The 15,932-nt window shown below is 38.6% G+C and overlaps 2 protein-coding genes across 2 annotated transcripts; one reads left to right on the top strand and one right to left on the bottom strand.

The window, feature by feature from the left end:
- Positions 1–640: 640 nt before the first annotated feature.
- Positions 641–5,150, bottom strand: ribc1 (RIB43A domain with coiled-coils 1). Its single transcript, XM_067528357.1, has 8 exons — positions 5,012–5,150; positions 3,851–4,069; positions 3,408–3,625; positions 3,187–3,301; positions 2,770–2,888; positions 1,959–2,186; positions 1,222–1,388; positions 641–1,064 (listed from the first exon to the last, which is right to left on the bottom strand). Exons 2-8 carry the CDS (start codon positions 4,047–4,049, stop codon positions 983–985), a joined length of 1,128 nt encoding a protein of 375 aa, XP_067384458.1. The 5' UTR covers positions 4,050–4,069; positions 5,012–5,150; the 3' UTR covers positions 641–982.
- Positions 5,151–5,389: 239 nt separating this feature from the next.
- On the top strand, positions 5,390–15,815 carry smc1a (structural maintenance of chromosomes 1A). Its single transcript, XM_067528345.1, has 26 exons — positions 5,390–5,794; positions 6,430–6,618; positions 6,895–7,007; positions 7,143–7,346; positions 7,723–7,961; positions 8,040–8,298; positions 8,726–8,866; positions 8,962–9,044; positions 9,154–9,253; positions 9,585–9,692; positions 9,810–9,995; positions 10,329–10,508; positions 10,634–10,780; positions 11,047–11,184; positions 11,276–11,392; positions 11,483–11,589; positions 11,706–11,847; positions 11,952–12,097; positions 12,212–12,365; positions 12,450–12,557; positions 12,828–12,984; positions 13,123–13,277; positions 13,395–13,546; positions 13,651–13,720; positions 13,846–13,956; positions 14,906–15,815. Exons 1-26 carry the CDS (start codon positions 5,686–5,688, stop codon positions 14,984–14,986), a joined length of 3,696 nt encoding a protein of 1,231 aa, XP_067384446.1. The 5' UTR covers positions 5,390–5,685; the 3' UTR covers positions 14,987–15,815.
- Positions 15,816–15,932: the final 117 nt, after the last annotated feature.

Genomic DNA, 15,932 nt, shown 5'->3' with positions numbered 1-15,932 from the left:
CTGTGGCGTTTTCTGATGCAGTTGTGAGCGGCAGACAGCCAGTTTGTGCATGCCACAGGGAGTACTTATATGCAGCATCTCAGTTCTCCCCACGCAAATAAAAACTTGACAATGACCAAATATCATCTGACACACCCAAAGGTAAAGAATACCCAAAGTCTAATAAGGCTAGTGGCACTAAACAAAGTGTGTATAATCTCCCTGTGGTTGATAACACAAACAGTCTCAGGATAAATAAAGCTTTTAAAAATCTATTTTCATAAAGGAGCATTGAATGACAGTAAATATGCCAATATTCTAACTAGACTATCTGCTGCTAAACATCTGTGTTTGTCAGTGTTTGGGGCAAATGTTAGCTTTTAAATGAGTGTACACACACAGATACTCACTTGACTGCCACTTTCTATTTGCTTTTCATGCATCAAGGGGAAAGCTGAGGACACGACTTTGCTTTGTCACTATTGTTTACCCCCTTTTTCTATAGATAAAAACCTACTAAAAAGTGAATTGGTTTGTTTAGAGAAGCTTCTTCAAAACTCAGTAAAGCAAACAGATTTGAAACAACAATGGCTGAGTGAAAAGGGAGGGCTGGAAATATAGGGGTGGGAAAGGGGAAGAGGTGTGTGTATTGGTACTGAGGTGTAGATGTGCCTCTTTGTGGAGTGTGGGGTTCACTGTTGGTATCTATATGTATTAGGGTTGATCCACAGGTGGACTTTTATTGCGTATGGGGCCAATATAACTGTAAATGCATAATGAATCTACTACTGTAACTGGAGATATGACTGAAAAATAAAGTACATGGAACTATCTGTACCAAAAAGAGGGTCCCTTTTTTGTCATCACTATAAGCTAATCAAACATCTGTGCATTTGTAAGACTTTACATAAAGCATTAATTATAAATTAATCAGGATTCAATTCATAGAGGTCAATAGATTTATTAGCATATTGTCACAGGAGGAAAGGCCTGGGTGTGGTGGTCAGCGGGAAGTTGTGTTGAACTGACAAAAGTAGCCCTTAGTGGGTTTGTTGGTATATAGATCCTTGTTCAGGTACTCCTGACTGGGGGAGACAGAAACACAAATAAACACACATTAAGAAACAGTCTCCAGAAAGTGTTACCTAAATCTAAAAAGTGTGGACAGTGTGTTTGTACAGTGTATGCACAGTGTGTGTGTGTGTGTGTGTGTGTGTGTGTGTTTGTGCAAGCAGTGCTCACTATGCCTGCTGCTCCCCGGCTAGCTGCATGTTGTATTGGTCCATCTGAATTCTCCTCTCTCTCCTCTGCTTTGCTGCTCTCATGTCTTCCTCCTCTTCTTCTTTGGACAGCTTCAGGAGGTGGAAGTTCCAAGCTGCCTCCTGAATTCTTTCGGCATCACGTTGTTTCTGAGGATGGCAAAAAATAAATGTTTACATGCTCGACCTAAGTGGCAGTGTTTTGCAATACTGGGTTTAAACATTTTTTACAACTATTGTTATGAATACAAACTTTTAAATACTGGACATTTTTTTCATAATACAAGACAGGGAAAAATCCTTCTTTGATGAGCTAATCACAACCATAGACATAAGAAACCTCTAGTACACACAAAGACAAATGACAAATGATAGGTCAAACCTGAATAAATCAGTGCTGAGACATCATAAATTTAGATCTATATAGACAAAGGGTCCCTGAGGGGTTTGAGGTTGAGTATGAAAATTATGCTAAACATATGCTATGGTATTTAAAATCATATTTTGCTCTTTGAAATCACCTAATCTTAATCCAGTTGAAAACTATTTTGACCAGTGTTTTGAACGGCATTCATCAGCAAAAGAATGCTGTTCATCTCTGGTTGTGGAGATCTGTGGTAGCCTAACACTTGCTGACATATCTTATGTTATGTATTTTACAAACCAGCATTCGAAGGACCTTTGCAGAAAGTTGCATCTGGACCCCAGTGACTCCAGTACCTGTCTCTGAAGGCATTGTGCTTCTCGCTCCTTTTGGATGGCGCTCAGCTGCTCAGGGCTCATTCCCTTCCATCTGTCTGTCACAACCCTCCCTCCACCCGCTGCTCCCTCTGCTGCCTCTGCACACTCTGTCATCATGTCGGACATCAGTGTGTGCCACACCTCTGCAAGATTTTCCTGTTCCTCTCTCCTTTGCTGCTCCTTCAGTTTCTGTGCTTGCTCTGCAGCCTGCAGAGAATAGTTTGTGGTGAGGCCATATGATCCATGGACAGTTGATTGATCATTTCCTTGAAAATTAGAAAAGCAGGACCTTTGCATAACCAAACCTCCAATTTGTGGTGTCTTTAAGCATGCAGTCAGGAGACAGCAATTTGACAAATGCCCTCCCGAGATCAATTCAGCCAGTTACATTTGCTTGTGCATCATGCATGTGAGTGGTTACTAGAGAAATCACATAATTGCTTTTAAAAATAGCATGACCTGAAGGATTTATAATAATGTCTCCCAGTGGAGGTTTCAGTCAAGTGCATTCAGGCAAATTAGAGAAGAGCTTTTTATAAACAGACAAGGCCCATGCATACATTAATGCGGTTTAACCATGCATGTTGCTTGGCACCAACTAATATGAAAACCGCCTTCCTGCAGCAAGTGTGTGCACGCATCACTTAACATTTTCAATTACCAATGTTAATTATAAAATCCCACCTGAGAACACCATGTCACAGCCCAAACCCCCATTGGATTTTGTTTTGAGCTTTCACATCAGCAGGTGGTGTTTGAGCATCTGTGTGTGCAGATGCATGTACTGTACCAGAGCTTGATTGTAGTTGTCGAGTGCGATGCGGGTGGCTATCTTATACTCCTCCTCTAGTGCAGCCTGCTGAACCTTCTTTAGGTCCTGATGCATCAGCTCCTTGCTTGCAAGCAAGTCTGTGACACACGTACACATGAATTGAAAATCACAGACTGTGTTTTTCACATCTGTGTTGGGTATAGCCCATTATACAAAGCTCTTCAATGACACACTTATACATAACGGGTCTTTGGGATGAGCATACATCAGTGCCACCTGGCAATAAAGGCTGTGCGTAGGCATGTGTGATTGGTTTTCCAAGAAAGCATGAATCATGTCTGTGATTTACAGAGGAGCATACAGTGTGTAAGCTCATCAGTGAATACAGTGTGTGTGCGGGTTCCTGTGTGCGTGTTTGCGTTCGTCTCTTTTTACCTCTATGCTTGATTCCCATGTGCCTCCTCTCATTGTCTTCCTTCTGTGCTCGCAGATCTCTTTCTGTGTTTTTCATTTGTTCTCTCTTCATTTGTTCTGCGCCAAAACCCTCCCCCTGGACATAAAACAAGGACGTGGTAGTTCAGGGGATTTCTTATTTAAACATTTGCTAGATTTTGTTTCATTGCTCTTGATGGGCCTGCCTGCCAAAGGGAGCCTACCTGAAAGATTTGCATACTGGCCGGCCCCAGCTTAGCCTCAGGCACGGTGATTGAGAGTGCCCCATTCGGGTTACAGTTTAGATCAGCGTCACGAGAGTCTTCAACACGCTGATGAGTAGCCCAGTATTGGGTCAAGTCCATGTGCAAAGCATTTCGCTTCTCTATTTCATCAATATCTTGCTGCAGCAGTAGATCATCGTGATATGTTCTCAGCGTATCTGCAGTATATTCAAATAAATACATATTTGATCAATGCTAATTTTTAGTGAAAGGTAATTTCATAACTAACAGGGTCCTCTTACATGTGGCCCAGTATTTCTTGTTACATAACAGGATAAACAATGGTCCATTCAATCAACAATGGTTGATTTAATTCAGACACTTCTGAATTAAATTCAGAATTGTTGTGCAGAAGTGTTCTTCTCCCTCTACCCATAGTTTACCGAAGGCTATGTCACGTTGTCTGTCCATGTTTTGCTGATGTTTTTTTTCCTCAACTTGTTGGTTCAGCGTGTCAAGGTCGAGGCCCATCACACGGAGGCGGGTGTTAAAGATTCTAGCCTTGCGTACTTTCTCTGCAGACCTTCGCCTCTCCACAGCCTTTTCTATGGACTGGTCTACAGGCAAATCCACTTTGTACATTTTCAGAGTTTCTAGTGAGCCTGAAGGGAGGACACACAACTTGACATCATTATTTATAGCTAACAATAGTAGGAGAACTACTAAGGTGCTTTGCTTACGTTGTACATTCAGCAGCATACTTAGGCAATTCTTTCCTCAAGTACTAAAAGTAATAAGTACCCACTGTACCCAAAAAAGGCATTTTGGTAGTGTATTATACATACAAATATGTACACTCACTGGCCCCTTCATAAGGTACATCTGTACAATGCACTGCAATCTAATGCAATCCAATACAGTGGCTATCCCATGAGATGTACTGTACTATTACAAAGTTATAATTATTCAGTTTAAAATTGAATTATATATAGTTAGAATATTACAATTGTTAGTTACAGTGTTAGATTATTACTAATATATGTATGAGTAGGCAGCTATTACTTTTACAGTTTATCAAGGTGGATGTATTTATTTAACAATTACTGCCAGTCTCTTGAAGACATGTCATTTATTTATAATATAATTATATCTTAAATATCTTATGGTTGTGATTTCACAATATCTGTCAATACTGTTTTCGATGAAATGTTGTCCATTTGTGTGGAGAATCTGTTACTGATAGTTACTTGTAACTATACATGATAATTACATGTAGTTAAAAGTCCAATATTTGCCTCAAACGTTTTGTGAACTAGCTAGACGTTTAAAGTAGTAGAAAATAAATAGCTAATTGAAAGATCTCAAAATAGTAATGTACATGAGAAATTACACTTTGACTCCACCACGGATTGTTTTAGTTTAGAAAATACATAACGTAATAAATTAACCCTCACACCCTGGTGGAACTCCTGTCTTTATCCAGATTTTATCCTATTACAACCTGACATCACCAAAGGCTGCAGGGCTAACTGTCTGTGAACCTTTTTGTTGCTGTTTTGTTTTTTGAAGACAACCACTAGTGACTGATTTAAAGTAAATCTTACCTCTTAACTCCTTAAGAATGTGCGCAAAATAGACTGATTAGGAAATTTGTTAGGTTTACAGCCATAAAATACAAGTGAAGAAAGCCGCTTCGCTGCTCTAGGTCTGTTGTGTTTGGATGCTCTGGTAACCATAGTAACATCTCCACACTTTGTCCCGTTAGAAATAAACGAGAGCAGTGTCAATTACACGTGTGTAACATGTGAAGCCTTTGAGAAATTTACATCATTTATAATGCGTCACTGACTGAAACATGTTAACTTTCAAGGATCCGTACAACACCACAGAACAGACCCTAAAGTGCACCATATAGTAGCGTGCCATACAGAGCGATTTTGTCTCGCGACAATCCGTGAGAGTTCGTGTCTCGCGCGCTCCACGGTTTTCCTGTTGGATTGTAAAATGGCGCATTGTTGTCACAACTATATCGCGGCTGTTTGATAGCGATTATGGAGCTGTTTAGATTATTATGTTAAAAAGCCAGTGCATAATGTGACTTATGCATAGCCCAGCAAAATTCTGAACAGCGCAGTTAATTTCTTTGTTTGCATGATTCGACTTTAAAATTGCTTGTTCGGTAAACAACTAGTTGTTAGCATTCGCTGGCTGGCAGCTTACTAGCTAGCTAATTCACTGTGCAGAATTCCCCCAAGACATCGTTACATACATAACGAAGATGGGTTACTTAAAACTAATAGAGATTGAAAACTTCAAGTCCTATAAAGGAAGACAGATTATTGGACCCTTTCACAAGTTCACCGCAATCATCGGGCCAAATGGATCTGGTATGTTATGATAGCCAATATGAATTAGTAGTCAATGCATAATGCAACCTACTTGCTAGCAGTAGCTAACGTTAACGCTGAAACGGTACTGCATTAATGCTCCGCAGTCTTCAGATATAACCTCTGGTTGATCCATCATATAATTTACGATACGGAGTATATTTTGGATAGCAGTTTCATACCAATCGAAACATGCATTGTTCTGTTACTGTTGTGTTTCAATTTGTGTTGTATTTCACGACTTGTTGACTTCTGCAATGTTGTCTATGCATGATTATTTTTGTTTTGCTGTTGCAAATACAGTTGTACCAAATTCTCAGTCAGAATTATGGTTTACCATCCTTTTGATCATATAAAAATTGTGCCCAACATGCTTGGAAGGACCACTTGTCATGCCAACCAATGGGATATAACAAACATCCGGGGCATTAAAATAACAAAAACAAAATTACTGACAAATACTAAATTGAATTCATAAATGTAAATTTTCAAAGGTCATGAGAATTAAGTTGAACTCTTTTAAACCTTTTTTTTTTGATTGTGTAACATTTTGAAAGTGTTTATTATGTGTTTTATAATAAATAAATTCTATGTTCAATTTGTATATCACACTAAACCTCACTGCTGCTTTACAGGGAAGTCCAACCTGATGGATGCCATCAGCTTTGTGTTGGCGGAGAAAACCAGTAACCTGCGTGTCAAGACTTTGAAGGATCTAATTCATGGAGCACCTGTAGGGAAGCCAGCTGCCAACAGAGCCTTTGTCAGTATGGTGTACCAGGAAGACAATGGAGAGGAACGTTCTTTCACTAGGGTCATCATTGGTATGAACACCTATTGGCAGACATGTTGGAATTATTCAGTTTCTTCGGTCATACTTCTCTCTGTAAAATCAAAACTGTTGTTATAATAACTTTGTTCTCTCGCTTATGCCAGAAATTAAATAGCATAGTCTTACATATTTGTGTATTCTGAATCCTCTCAAGTTGACCAAAGTTGAAAGAATTAAAAGAAAAAGAAAGAAATGTAACATGAGTGTAGTGATACAACAGTGTTTTTATGATTCCAGCCGCTACAAATAAATATCATGTGTGCATCAGGTTCCTCCTCTGAGTACCGCATCAACAATAAGGTGGTGGGCCTGCCTGAATACAGTGAAGAGTTAGAAAAACTTGGCATCCTTATCAAGGCTAGAAACTTCCTGGTCTTTCAGGTGAGACTGAAATTCTAAAAGGTTTCTTAGAGAAATGCATTCTTTGTAAAGCCCTGGCCCTGATATTGGATTAGGTTTAGGTGTTATTGCCTGTGCCTTCACTGGTGTCCCGCCTTTGAATTAATTTTCCTTTAGGGAGCAGTGGAGTCTATTGCCATGAAGAATCCTAAGGAGCGTACCGCATTATTTGAGGAGATTTCCCGTTCTGGAGAGCTGGCCCAGGAATACGACCGCAGGAAGAAGGAAATGGTGAAAGCAGAGGAAGACACACAGTTCAATTACCATCGCAAGAAAAACATTGCTGCTGAGCGCAAAGAAGCCAAGCAGGAGAAAGAAGAGGTTTGACCTTTGTGTTAATTTCAAAAGCTCTATCTCTGGATTGACATTACTTTGTATTGTGTCCTTGGATTGGAAATACTTTATTTATATAACTTTCATCAAATTATGTTAACATGTATTTATTGCAGAATTTACATGTTGAATTAGACCTACAGAAAACTATACCTTTTGTTGTTGTTTATACATCTTACTAGCTTTGTTTTGTTTTTTTTACATTGATTCGCAGCATAGTTTGTATTACATGATTTATGTTACTTGTCTGTAACAAACTGTCATTAATCGTTATTGTTATTTCCAGTGAAACTTTTTTGGACATTGTTTTTTACATTAGAATTTATTTCATCACACTATCATCTTGTCTAATTAATTCTACCAGGCTGAGCGTTACCAGCGTCTGAAGGATGAAGTGGCCAGGGCCAGTGTTCAGTTACAACTCTTCAAACTGTACCACAATGAGACTGAAATTGAGAAACTGAACAAAGAGTTGGGCCAAAGGAATAAGGAGATAGAGAAGGACCGTAGAAAGATGGACTTTGTTGAGGAGGAGCTGAAGGATAAGAAGAAGGAACTGGGCAGGCTCATGAGGGAACAACAGACAATTGAAAAAGAAATCAAGTAAGTGACTAACAACAGCGTGCTTAATGTCTGCTAATTTAAGACAGGGCTTCGTCAATAATATTACATTACCCACAGAGAAAAAGACTCTGAATTGAACCAGAAGAGGCCGCAGTACATCAAGGCCAAAGAGAACACTGCACACAAGATCAAGAAGCTTGAGGCAGCACGCAAGTCATTGCAAAATGCACAGAAGATGTACAAGAAACGCAAGGCAGACATGGATGAACTGGATAAAGAGATGAGGGCGGTGGAGCTGGCAAAGCAGGAGTTCGAGGAGCGCATGGAAGAGGAAGCACAGAGCCAAGGCCAGGACCTCACCTTGGAGGAAAACCAGGTTTGATATGCCACAGTATTCACACGTAAGGGCCTACATTGAATTGTAAATAACTGATGAGGTACATGATTTTATTTTGTTGGTAGAACTGTATTCTGTAAAGTGCCTTGAGATGGCTTTGTTGTGAATTGACGCTATATAAATAAAATTGAATTGAATAGAACTGAAAGTAAATTAAGTACATTTATGTTTTAAATCATCCTACATAATTGCACAGTCATCAATAAAACATAATGCTTTTTATAGTCACGGTTTCTCAGTATATATTCAGTCCTTTGGCATTCATTTCATGGTATAAGTATAAATCTATCACATACAAATTTTAGTTTGTAAGTTTAGCGTGTAAGTTTTTTAATTCTCACTTTAATTTTTTGGGTATTATTTTAGATGTCTGTTAACATTTTATATGACTCTGTTTGTCCTCCAGGTCAAGCAATACCATCGTCTTAAAGAGGAGGCCAGTAAACGTGCTGCTACACTGGCACAAGAGCTAGAGAAGTTCAACCGTGACCAAAAGGCTGATCAGGACCGCCTTGACTTGGAGGAGCGGAAGAAAGTGGAGACAGAAGTAATAAGATTATGCCAGTTTTTCGTGGGCCCGAAAAATAAATATTTGCACGGATTTGAATGCATGCAACCATATATTATGTTGTTTCTCTACAGGCAAAAATCAAACAAAAGATTCGTGAAATTGAGGAAAACCAGAAACGTATTGAGAAGTTAGAAGATTATATTACCACCAGCAGGTATGCTTTTCTCAAGTTTGTAATGTTTGATTAGTGATATGTTTTCAATCTTGATTGTTGAATAGGTTTCTTCACCTTTGTTCACATCGTTTGTCCCATTGTCCCTTAGGCAGTCACTAGATGAACAGAAACGCATGGAGGAGGAGCTGACTGAAGAGGTGGAAATGGCCAAGAGGAGGATTGATGAAATCAACATGGAGCTTAACCAGGTACAGGCTCAGTACACATAATAGAAGACAGTAAAATGTACCTGGATAAAATGTGGGGAATGTGGCAGGAAGGGCACCTTGTGTAAAAATTCATGCCAAATCAACATGTGGAACATATTCCGCTGTGGTGGAACAAGCGAAAAGCAGTTGATTTTTAGGTGTGCCAGTAAATTGTGCCAATGGGGCAGCAGACATAGTACCGGGCCCCTGGCACAGGTATTCTTATTGTTAAAAATATAAGCTATACCTACATTTGTAGCTAACAATATTAAGTGAAAAATTTAGCTGTGAAAGCTGTAACACATCTTCATATTATTGACTTTTGCTATAGGTTATGGAGCAGCTGGGTGATGCCAGAATTGACAGACAGGAGAACAGTCGTCAGCAGCGAAAAGCTGAGATTATGGAGAGTATCAAAAGACTCTACCCTGGCTCTGTGGTAAGGCATCACTGACAGTTCAGTACAGTAATGGCTTTTACATTTAATAAAAATGTTGAATAAATTTGTTTTAAATGTAACTTATTAAATAAAATGTTGCCCTGTTTCTTTCTTCAGTATGGTCGTCTAATTGACCTGTGCCAACCCACTCAGAAGAAATATCAGATTGCTGTAACCAAAGTGTTGGGCAAGAACATGGATGCCATTATCGTTGACTCAGAGAAAACCGGTCGAGATTGTATTCAGTACATTAAAGAGCAGAGAGGAGAGCCTGAGACTTTTCTTCCTCTTGACTACCTTGAGGTAAATAGCAGAAAATACAGATAATACCTTTCCCTGTGAGTCTTTTGCATGGTTTAAAAAGCTGCACCTGTCAATGGGACAGTCAGATTTCAGTAAACATGAGGAAGAAGAGGATTATATAAAATATTTCTAATATCAGTGTAAATGACAACAAAGTAAGAATCAGTTCTTTAATTTAGTTTACAACTTTGACAATGCAGCTGAAATTACACATAATTTGCAAATAATACATAATTTACATAATTAGTTGAACACATCTTGTTGAGCTACTAATTATAATGTTCAATGGCTTAATTGAATCATTTCATTTACACTTTGCTTGTCTTATGAAAGGTCAAACCAACAGATGAGAAACTGAGAGAACTACGAGGAGCCAAGCTGGTGATTGATGTGATTCGTTATGAGCCCCCACATATCAAGAAAGCCCTGCAGTATGCATGTGGCAATGCCCTGGTCTGTGAAAATGTAGAAGATGCAAGAAGGATTGCTTTTGGAGGGCCATACAGACACAAGGTACTTCACTAAAGTTAAACCCTAAACTGAGGTTTTGGATACATTTTATGTCATGTTTGGAATGGATCATTATGATGCCTTCTTGATTATCTCTCACCTAACCTTCTTTGTCTGCCTGTTTTCAGACGGTAGCTCTGGATGGTACACTGTTCCAGAAGTCTGGAGTAATATCTGGGGGAGCCAGTGATCTGAAGGCCAAGGCCAGGCGCTGGGATGAGAAAGCAGTGGATAAACTCAAGGAAAAGAAAGAAAAACTCACTGAAGAGCTCAAGGTAACTCTTACTAATAATATCTTCCCCAAGGTGGTTGTAGTGTAGGTCATGTATGTCTGTTACTTTTTAGAATGTAACATTGTTCCAGTCAGTGAGGTAAAGGGCATTTTGAAAATATTAGTCCGCAGTGGATGCCCTGTGGATAACCTGGAGTTTCAAAACATTAATTCTGTTTGAGGTTTAGTTTTTGTTGTTGCCTAATTGACTTCCTATCATGCTTTCTACTTTTACACTGATTGATTCATTGGTTGATTGATTGATTGTAGGAGCAAATGAAGGCGAAGAGGAAGGAGGCAGAGCTTCGCCAGGTGCAGTCTCAAGCTCACGGTCTGCAGATGAGACTCAAGTACTCTCAGAGTGACCTGGAACAGACAAAAACCCGCCATCTCTCCCTCAACATGCAGGTCCCGACATTTTACAGCTCAACTTTCTTCTTGAGTTTAAGTACTAATGTAGAGGCTTGTGCATTGAAGGGGTTCATTTTTGTTCATGCAGGAGAAGTCAAAGCTAGAGAGTGAATTGGCAAATTTTGGCCCTCGCATCAATGACATCAAAAGGATCATCCAGTCCCGTGAGAGGGAGATCACTGACCTCCGGGACCGCATGAACCTGGTGAGATGGACACAAAAAGGTCTATTTCAAAGCCTGTTTATGAATATATGGCATCACAGAAATATTACTATAAATTATATTGTTTTCCAGGTTGAGGATGAGGTGTTTGTGGAATTCTGTAAGGAGATTGGAGTGAGGAACATCAGAGAGTTTGAAGAGGAGAAGGTGAAGAGGCAGAATGAGATTGCAAAAAAGCGGTGAGTTTTGTAATGGATTTGTCACTTCTGGTATAGGTCAGTTCTTCCCATATTGGCAGTAAAACTATTCCAGGATTTCTGTCTAGTTTAACCTGACATTTGTCATTTTGCCTCAGTCTTGAATTTGAGACCCAGAAGACTCGTCTGGGTATCCAGTTAGACTATGAGAAAAACCAGTTGAAGGAGGACCAGGAGAAAGTCATGATGTGGGAACAGACTGTTAAAAAGGACGAGGCTGAAATAGAGAGGCTTAAGAAGGTGAAAGCAAAAAAAAAAAAAAAGAAACAAACAAAAAACTTTTTTGACTTTGATTTTGACATTTAAGTTAAATTAAATTTACGTTGTGTTTCCTCTTTCTATAGGAAGAGCACAGGCACATGAAGATCATTGATGAGACCATGGCCCAGCTGCAAGACCTGAAGAACCAGCACCTCACCAAGAAATCTGAAGTCAATGATAAGAACCATGAAATGGAGGAGATACGCAAAAAACTGGGTGGTGCCAACAAGTAAGTGGCTGTAGACATACTCATCAACTTAAATATCTTTCTTTCTTTATAATATAAATATACATATTCCCTTTAAGTCACATCACATTTTATAGTTATTGTTGTATTTTCCAGGGAGTTGACTCATCTCCAGAAGGAGGTGACAGCCATTGAGACTAAATTGGAGCAGAAGCGCAGTGACCGTCACAACTTGCTTCAAGCCTGCAAAATGCAAGATATCAGGTTGCCTCTTCGTTCTGGAACAATGGATGATATCAGCCAGGGAGAGGTACACACATACACATTCATACAGGCTTTAACTGTAAAATCATGTAATTTCAACAGTAAATTGTAATTTTGTTTTACTGTTCAGGGGAGCTCCCAGACAGATGACTCGAACAGCCAGAGGACATCCAGCAGTGTTCTTGCTAAAGAGGCTCTCATTGAGATAGACTACAGCAACCTGTCTGAAGACCTTAAGGTGGCTAATCTAAGTGACACACTTGCCTTAAATGTATACATTCCAGACGGCCATCTTACTGTCATGTTGCTTTAATGTCACATCAGTTTCTTTATTTCTGTTACTTTGTTTTCTAGGTAATAATAACAATGTAATACTTTTCTGTACATGGTTACAAAGAGTTTATATATGATAAAGAAAAAGGGGGGACAATTACAAAAGAATACTGAAATTTAAGATACACTTCTGACATGCTTTGAACCTTGTTTAATGCTCTTTGACCTTCTGGAGGATGCTCTGTCAGAGGAAGAGATCAAAGCAGAGACGAACACACTGCAGCAGCGTCTGAACGAGCAGCAGAGCATTCTACAAAGGATCAGCGCCCCGAACATGAAGGCCATGGAGAAGCTCGAGAGTGTCAGGGATAAGTTCCAAGAAACAAGTGATGGTGAGATGGAAGGCTGATTTTAGTGGATAGGATTAAATTAGCAAGAGAAAAGCAGTGATGCTTGTTTAGTGTCTTTCTAGAAACTCCTAATAATTTCATCTCCGTGTGATCCCTTGGTTGTGTTTGTCTTTGTTTCAGAATTTGAGGCTGCTCGTAAGAGAGCCAAGAAGGCCAAGCAAGCCTTTGAGCAGATCAAAAAGGAAAGGTTTGATCGTTTTAATACCTGCTTTGAGTCTGTGGCCACTAATATTGATGAGATATACAAGGCCCTCTCTCGCAACAGCAGTGCTCAGGTATATTTCAAAACTTTCTTGCAATAGTTTGTATAAATTCATTGCCAGAGTACAGTGTGTGTCCCGCATGCCCTGGCAGGATAGCACATTTTCAATAAACATGCATTTCCTCTAAAGGCATTCTTGGGACCAGAAAACCCTGAGGAACCGTACCTGGACGGCATTAACTATAACTGTGTGGCTCCAGGAAAGCGGTTTAGACCCATGGACAACCTCTCTGGAGGAGAGAAGACGGTTGCTGCCCTGGCTCTGCTCTTTGCTATCCACAGGTGAAACAGAAGAGGAAAAAAAGACAATTTCTGAATTTCTAAATGCATGTACATATTTGCACTATTGGTATATTGTTAGAATAATTTCTACTGCTTGTCAATAGCTACAAACCAGCTCCCTTCTTTGTCCTGGATGAGATTGATGCAGCTCTGGACAACACCAACATTGGGAAGGTCTGTTCACAAATTAAATTATATTTAGCTTCTGGAGCTTTTTATCAGTACTGCTTATGATGTAAAAAGGCTTTTTATGCATCCTGCTCATCACATTAATTCTCATATTTTCCTCCATTCCTAAGGTTGCCAATTACATCAAAGACCAGTCAGTGCAGAACTTCCAGGCAATCGTCATTTCTCTGAAAGAGGAGTTCTACACCAAAGCCGACTCACTCATCGGTGTTTATCCAGAGGTATGTTTCTCAATTTAGTTTTCATGTTATAAGATGTTTGCAGGTCTTAAGAGAGCATTCAATTCACTTCTCTTGAAAAAATCTAATAATACATTTGGTCCACAGTGGTGTTGAACATTGTTTGTACATTAGATGCTAACATTAGCTTTGACTTAGTGACATTTGCCTATATTTATAAACTTCAACTGAGATTGTAGTGACGATGAATTGCGTGGGTGCTGATTAATCACAGTTTGGGAAATTTTAGTTATGATTATCAGACCTGTTCCAAACAATTGTGTTTGTGCTGACTACAGGCAATATCCCATAATGTTACAATGTTACAATAACAGAAATTAAAAAAAAACTTACAGAAAAAAGTGCCATATACAAGAGACAAATGTGATTAAAAATTATCTACATGTTTTCTCAAACCGAATGCACTAAATTGTGTTCTATGCAGTAATCAAAATTTCTTTCTTTAGTAAAAATAGAAGAAACTAATTTTATAGATTTGGAAAAAGTTGTAAAAAGTAAAGCTGAAAAGCTTTCTTAAATAATTGATTGCTATTTATCACCTGGTGCTGATAACTATAAGTAGTAAAGTAAACAGCAACTATTTCAATAATCATTCAGAAATGGTTTGTCAGGTTCCAACTTTATGAATGTAAAGACTGCTGCTTTTCTCTGCCTAATTTTTAAAAAATGAAAGGGGGAAACTTTTGTGGCCTTCCCTTTGGTAAGTCATCAACTGAAATAATAATATTGTAAATAATTATTTCTATACTAGGTAGGGAAATGTCTTTAGCACAGAAGTTGTCAATGTTGCACAGAATAAGAAGTCACATTGGGTATATCTAATTTTTAGACTACATTACAACCAAGCCAAATAAAAATGTACCAAGTTTTGTTAAAAACTTGCATATGGGAAATATGACATTAATTGATTTTCCTTCTCTTCCACCTACAGCAAGGTGATTGTGTCATCAGCAAAGTTCTCACCTTTGACCTTTCTCAATATCCTGATGCCAATCCAAATCCAAATGAATAGATCAAGACACCAACACTGGCATTTTGGCAAGTGGGATGTTCATTTGCTTACTCTGTCAAGATTGCTCCTGTATTCTGTAGTCAGAGATCATGTATCTATTAGGTCCCACATATTATTTCTTGTCATTTTTTTAATGTTTGTGCATTTTTGGAGATATTAGATTAGTGAATTAGTGAGGTCTCTTTTGTTGTGGGGAGGTTGTTGTTTCTAAACTGCGACAACCAGGATGGATGTACATTTATACAAACCAGCCCTTTCTCAATTTGGCCATATAAGAGTGATTATAATAATCAAAAAAATCATTTAAATTATAATCTAGTGAAATGAGTGGGACTCAAACCTTTTTAACAGATTGTATTTGTATCACATAATAATGTCAAATGTACCTGAAACAAATTTTTTTGTTTGAAACTTTTGTACTGTTTATGGCCCTGTTTTCAACAAGCTCTAAAGCCCTAAAACCCTTTGTTGCATGTACTATAAAATGCATTTGCCTTTTCAGATGTTCCTTTTTTTAACGCTTCTACCGAAAACTTGTAAAGCTATGGTGGATGCATTCACTTATGTGATTGCTAAATAACTCCACTAATTAGTTGCAAATGACAGTGGTATAATGAGATCGTGGTGCTTTGTCAAAACTGTCTAGAAAAAAATATTTCAAAAGAAATGTGCAGAGTGATGTGGCTTTATGAATAATAACAGTCCCTTTATATTCCCTAAGGTTATTTTGAATCAGACTTAGGCTAATGACACATGGTGATGGAGAATATTCTGTCACATCTGTTTTATTGATAGCTATGCTTCCGTAAATAAAATTGGAATTATTTAAGTTGTTTGTTCATGTACTTTTCATTGTTATGTAATGCAAGTATGCAGCAGACACTGAAATCACTGTGCTCTCATCCAGATGCTGCTTTTGATGGCTTCATGTATTTTGCAAAGTTTA

Source organism: Channa argus, chromosome 13 (assembly GCF_033026475.1).
Source record: "Channa argus isolate prfri chromosome 13, Channa argus male v1.0, whole genome shotgun sequence".
NCBI lineage: Eukaryota > Metazoa > Chordata > Actinopteri > Anabantiformes > Channidae > Channa > Channa argus.
Note: the sequence above shows the minus strand (reverse complement) of the source record. Positions and strands in the feature narration are given on the sequence as shown.

What these genes read in the sequence shown, in the direction of transcription:
- ribc1 (XM_067528357.1), bottom strand. Translation starts at nt 4,049, where the DNA reads ATGTACAAAGTGGATTTGCCTGTAGACCAGTCCATAGAAAAGGCTGTG. An exon ending in ACAACTACAATCAAGCTCTG is followed by an intron (nt 2,187 to 2,769) that starts GTACAGTACATG and finishes TATTCTCTGCAG; the next exon opens with GCTGCAGAGCAAGCACAGAA. An exon ending in CACAATGCCTTCAGAGACAG is followed by an intron (nt 1,389 to 1,958) that starts GTACTGGAGTCA and finishes TGCCATCCTCAG; the next exon opens with AAACAACGTGATGCCGAAAG.
- smc1a (XM_067528345.1), top strand. Translation starts at nt 5,686, where the DNA reads ATGGGTTACTTAAAACTAATAGAGATTGAAAACTTCAAGTCCTATAAA. An exon ending in CCAAGCAGGAGAAAGAAGAG is followed by an intron (nt 7,347 to 7,722) that starts GTTTGACCTTTG and finishes TAATTCTACCAG; the next exon opens with GCTGAGCGTTACCAGCGTCT. An exon ending in GATTATATTACCACCAGCAG is followed by an intron (nt 9,045 to 9,153) that starts GTATGCTTTTCT and finishes ATTGTCCCTTAG; the next exon opens with GCAGTCACTAGATGAACAGA.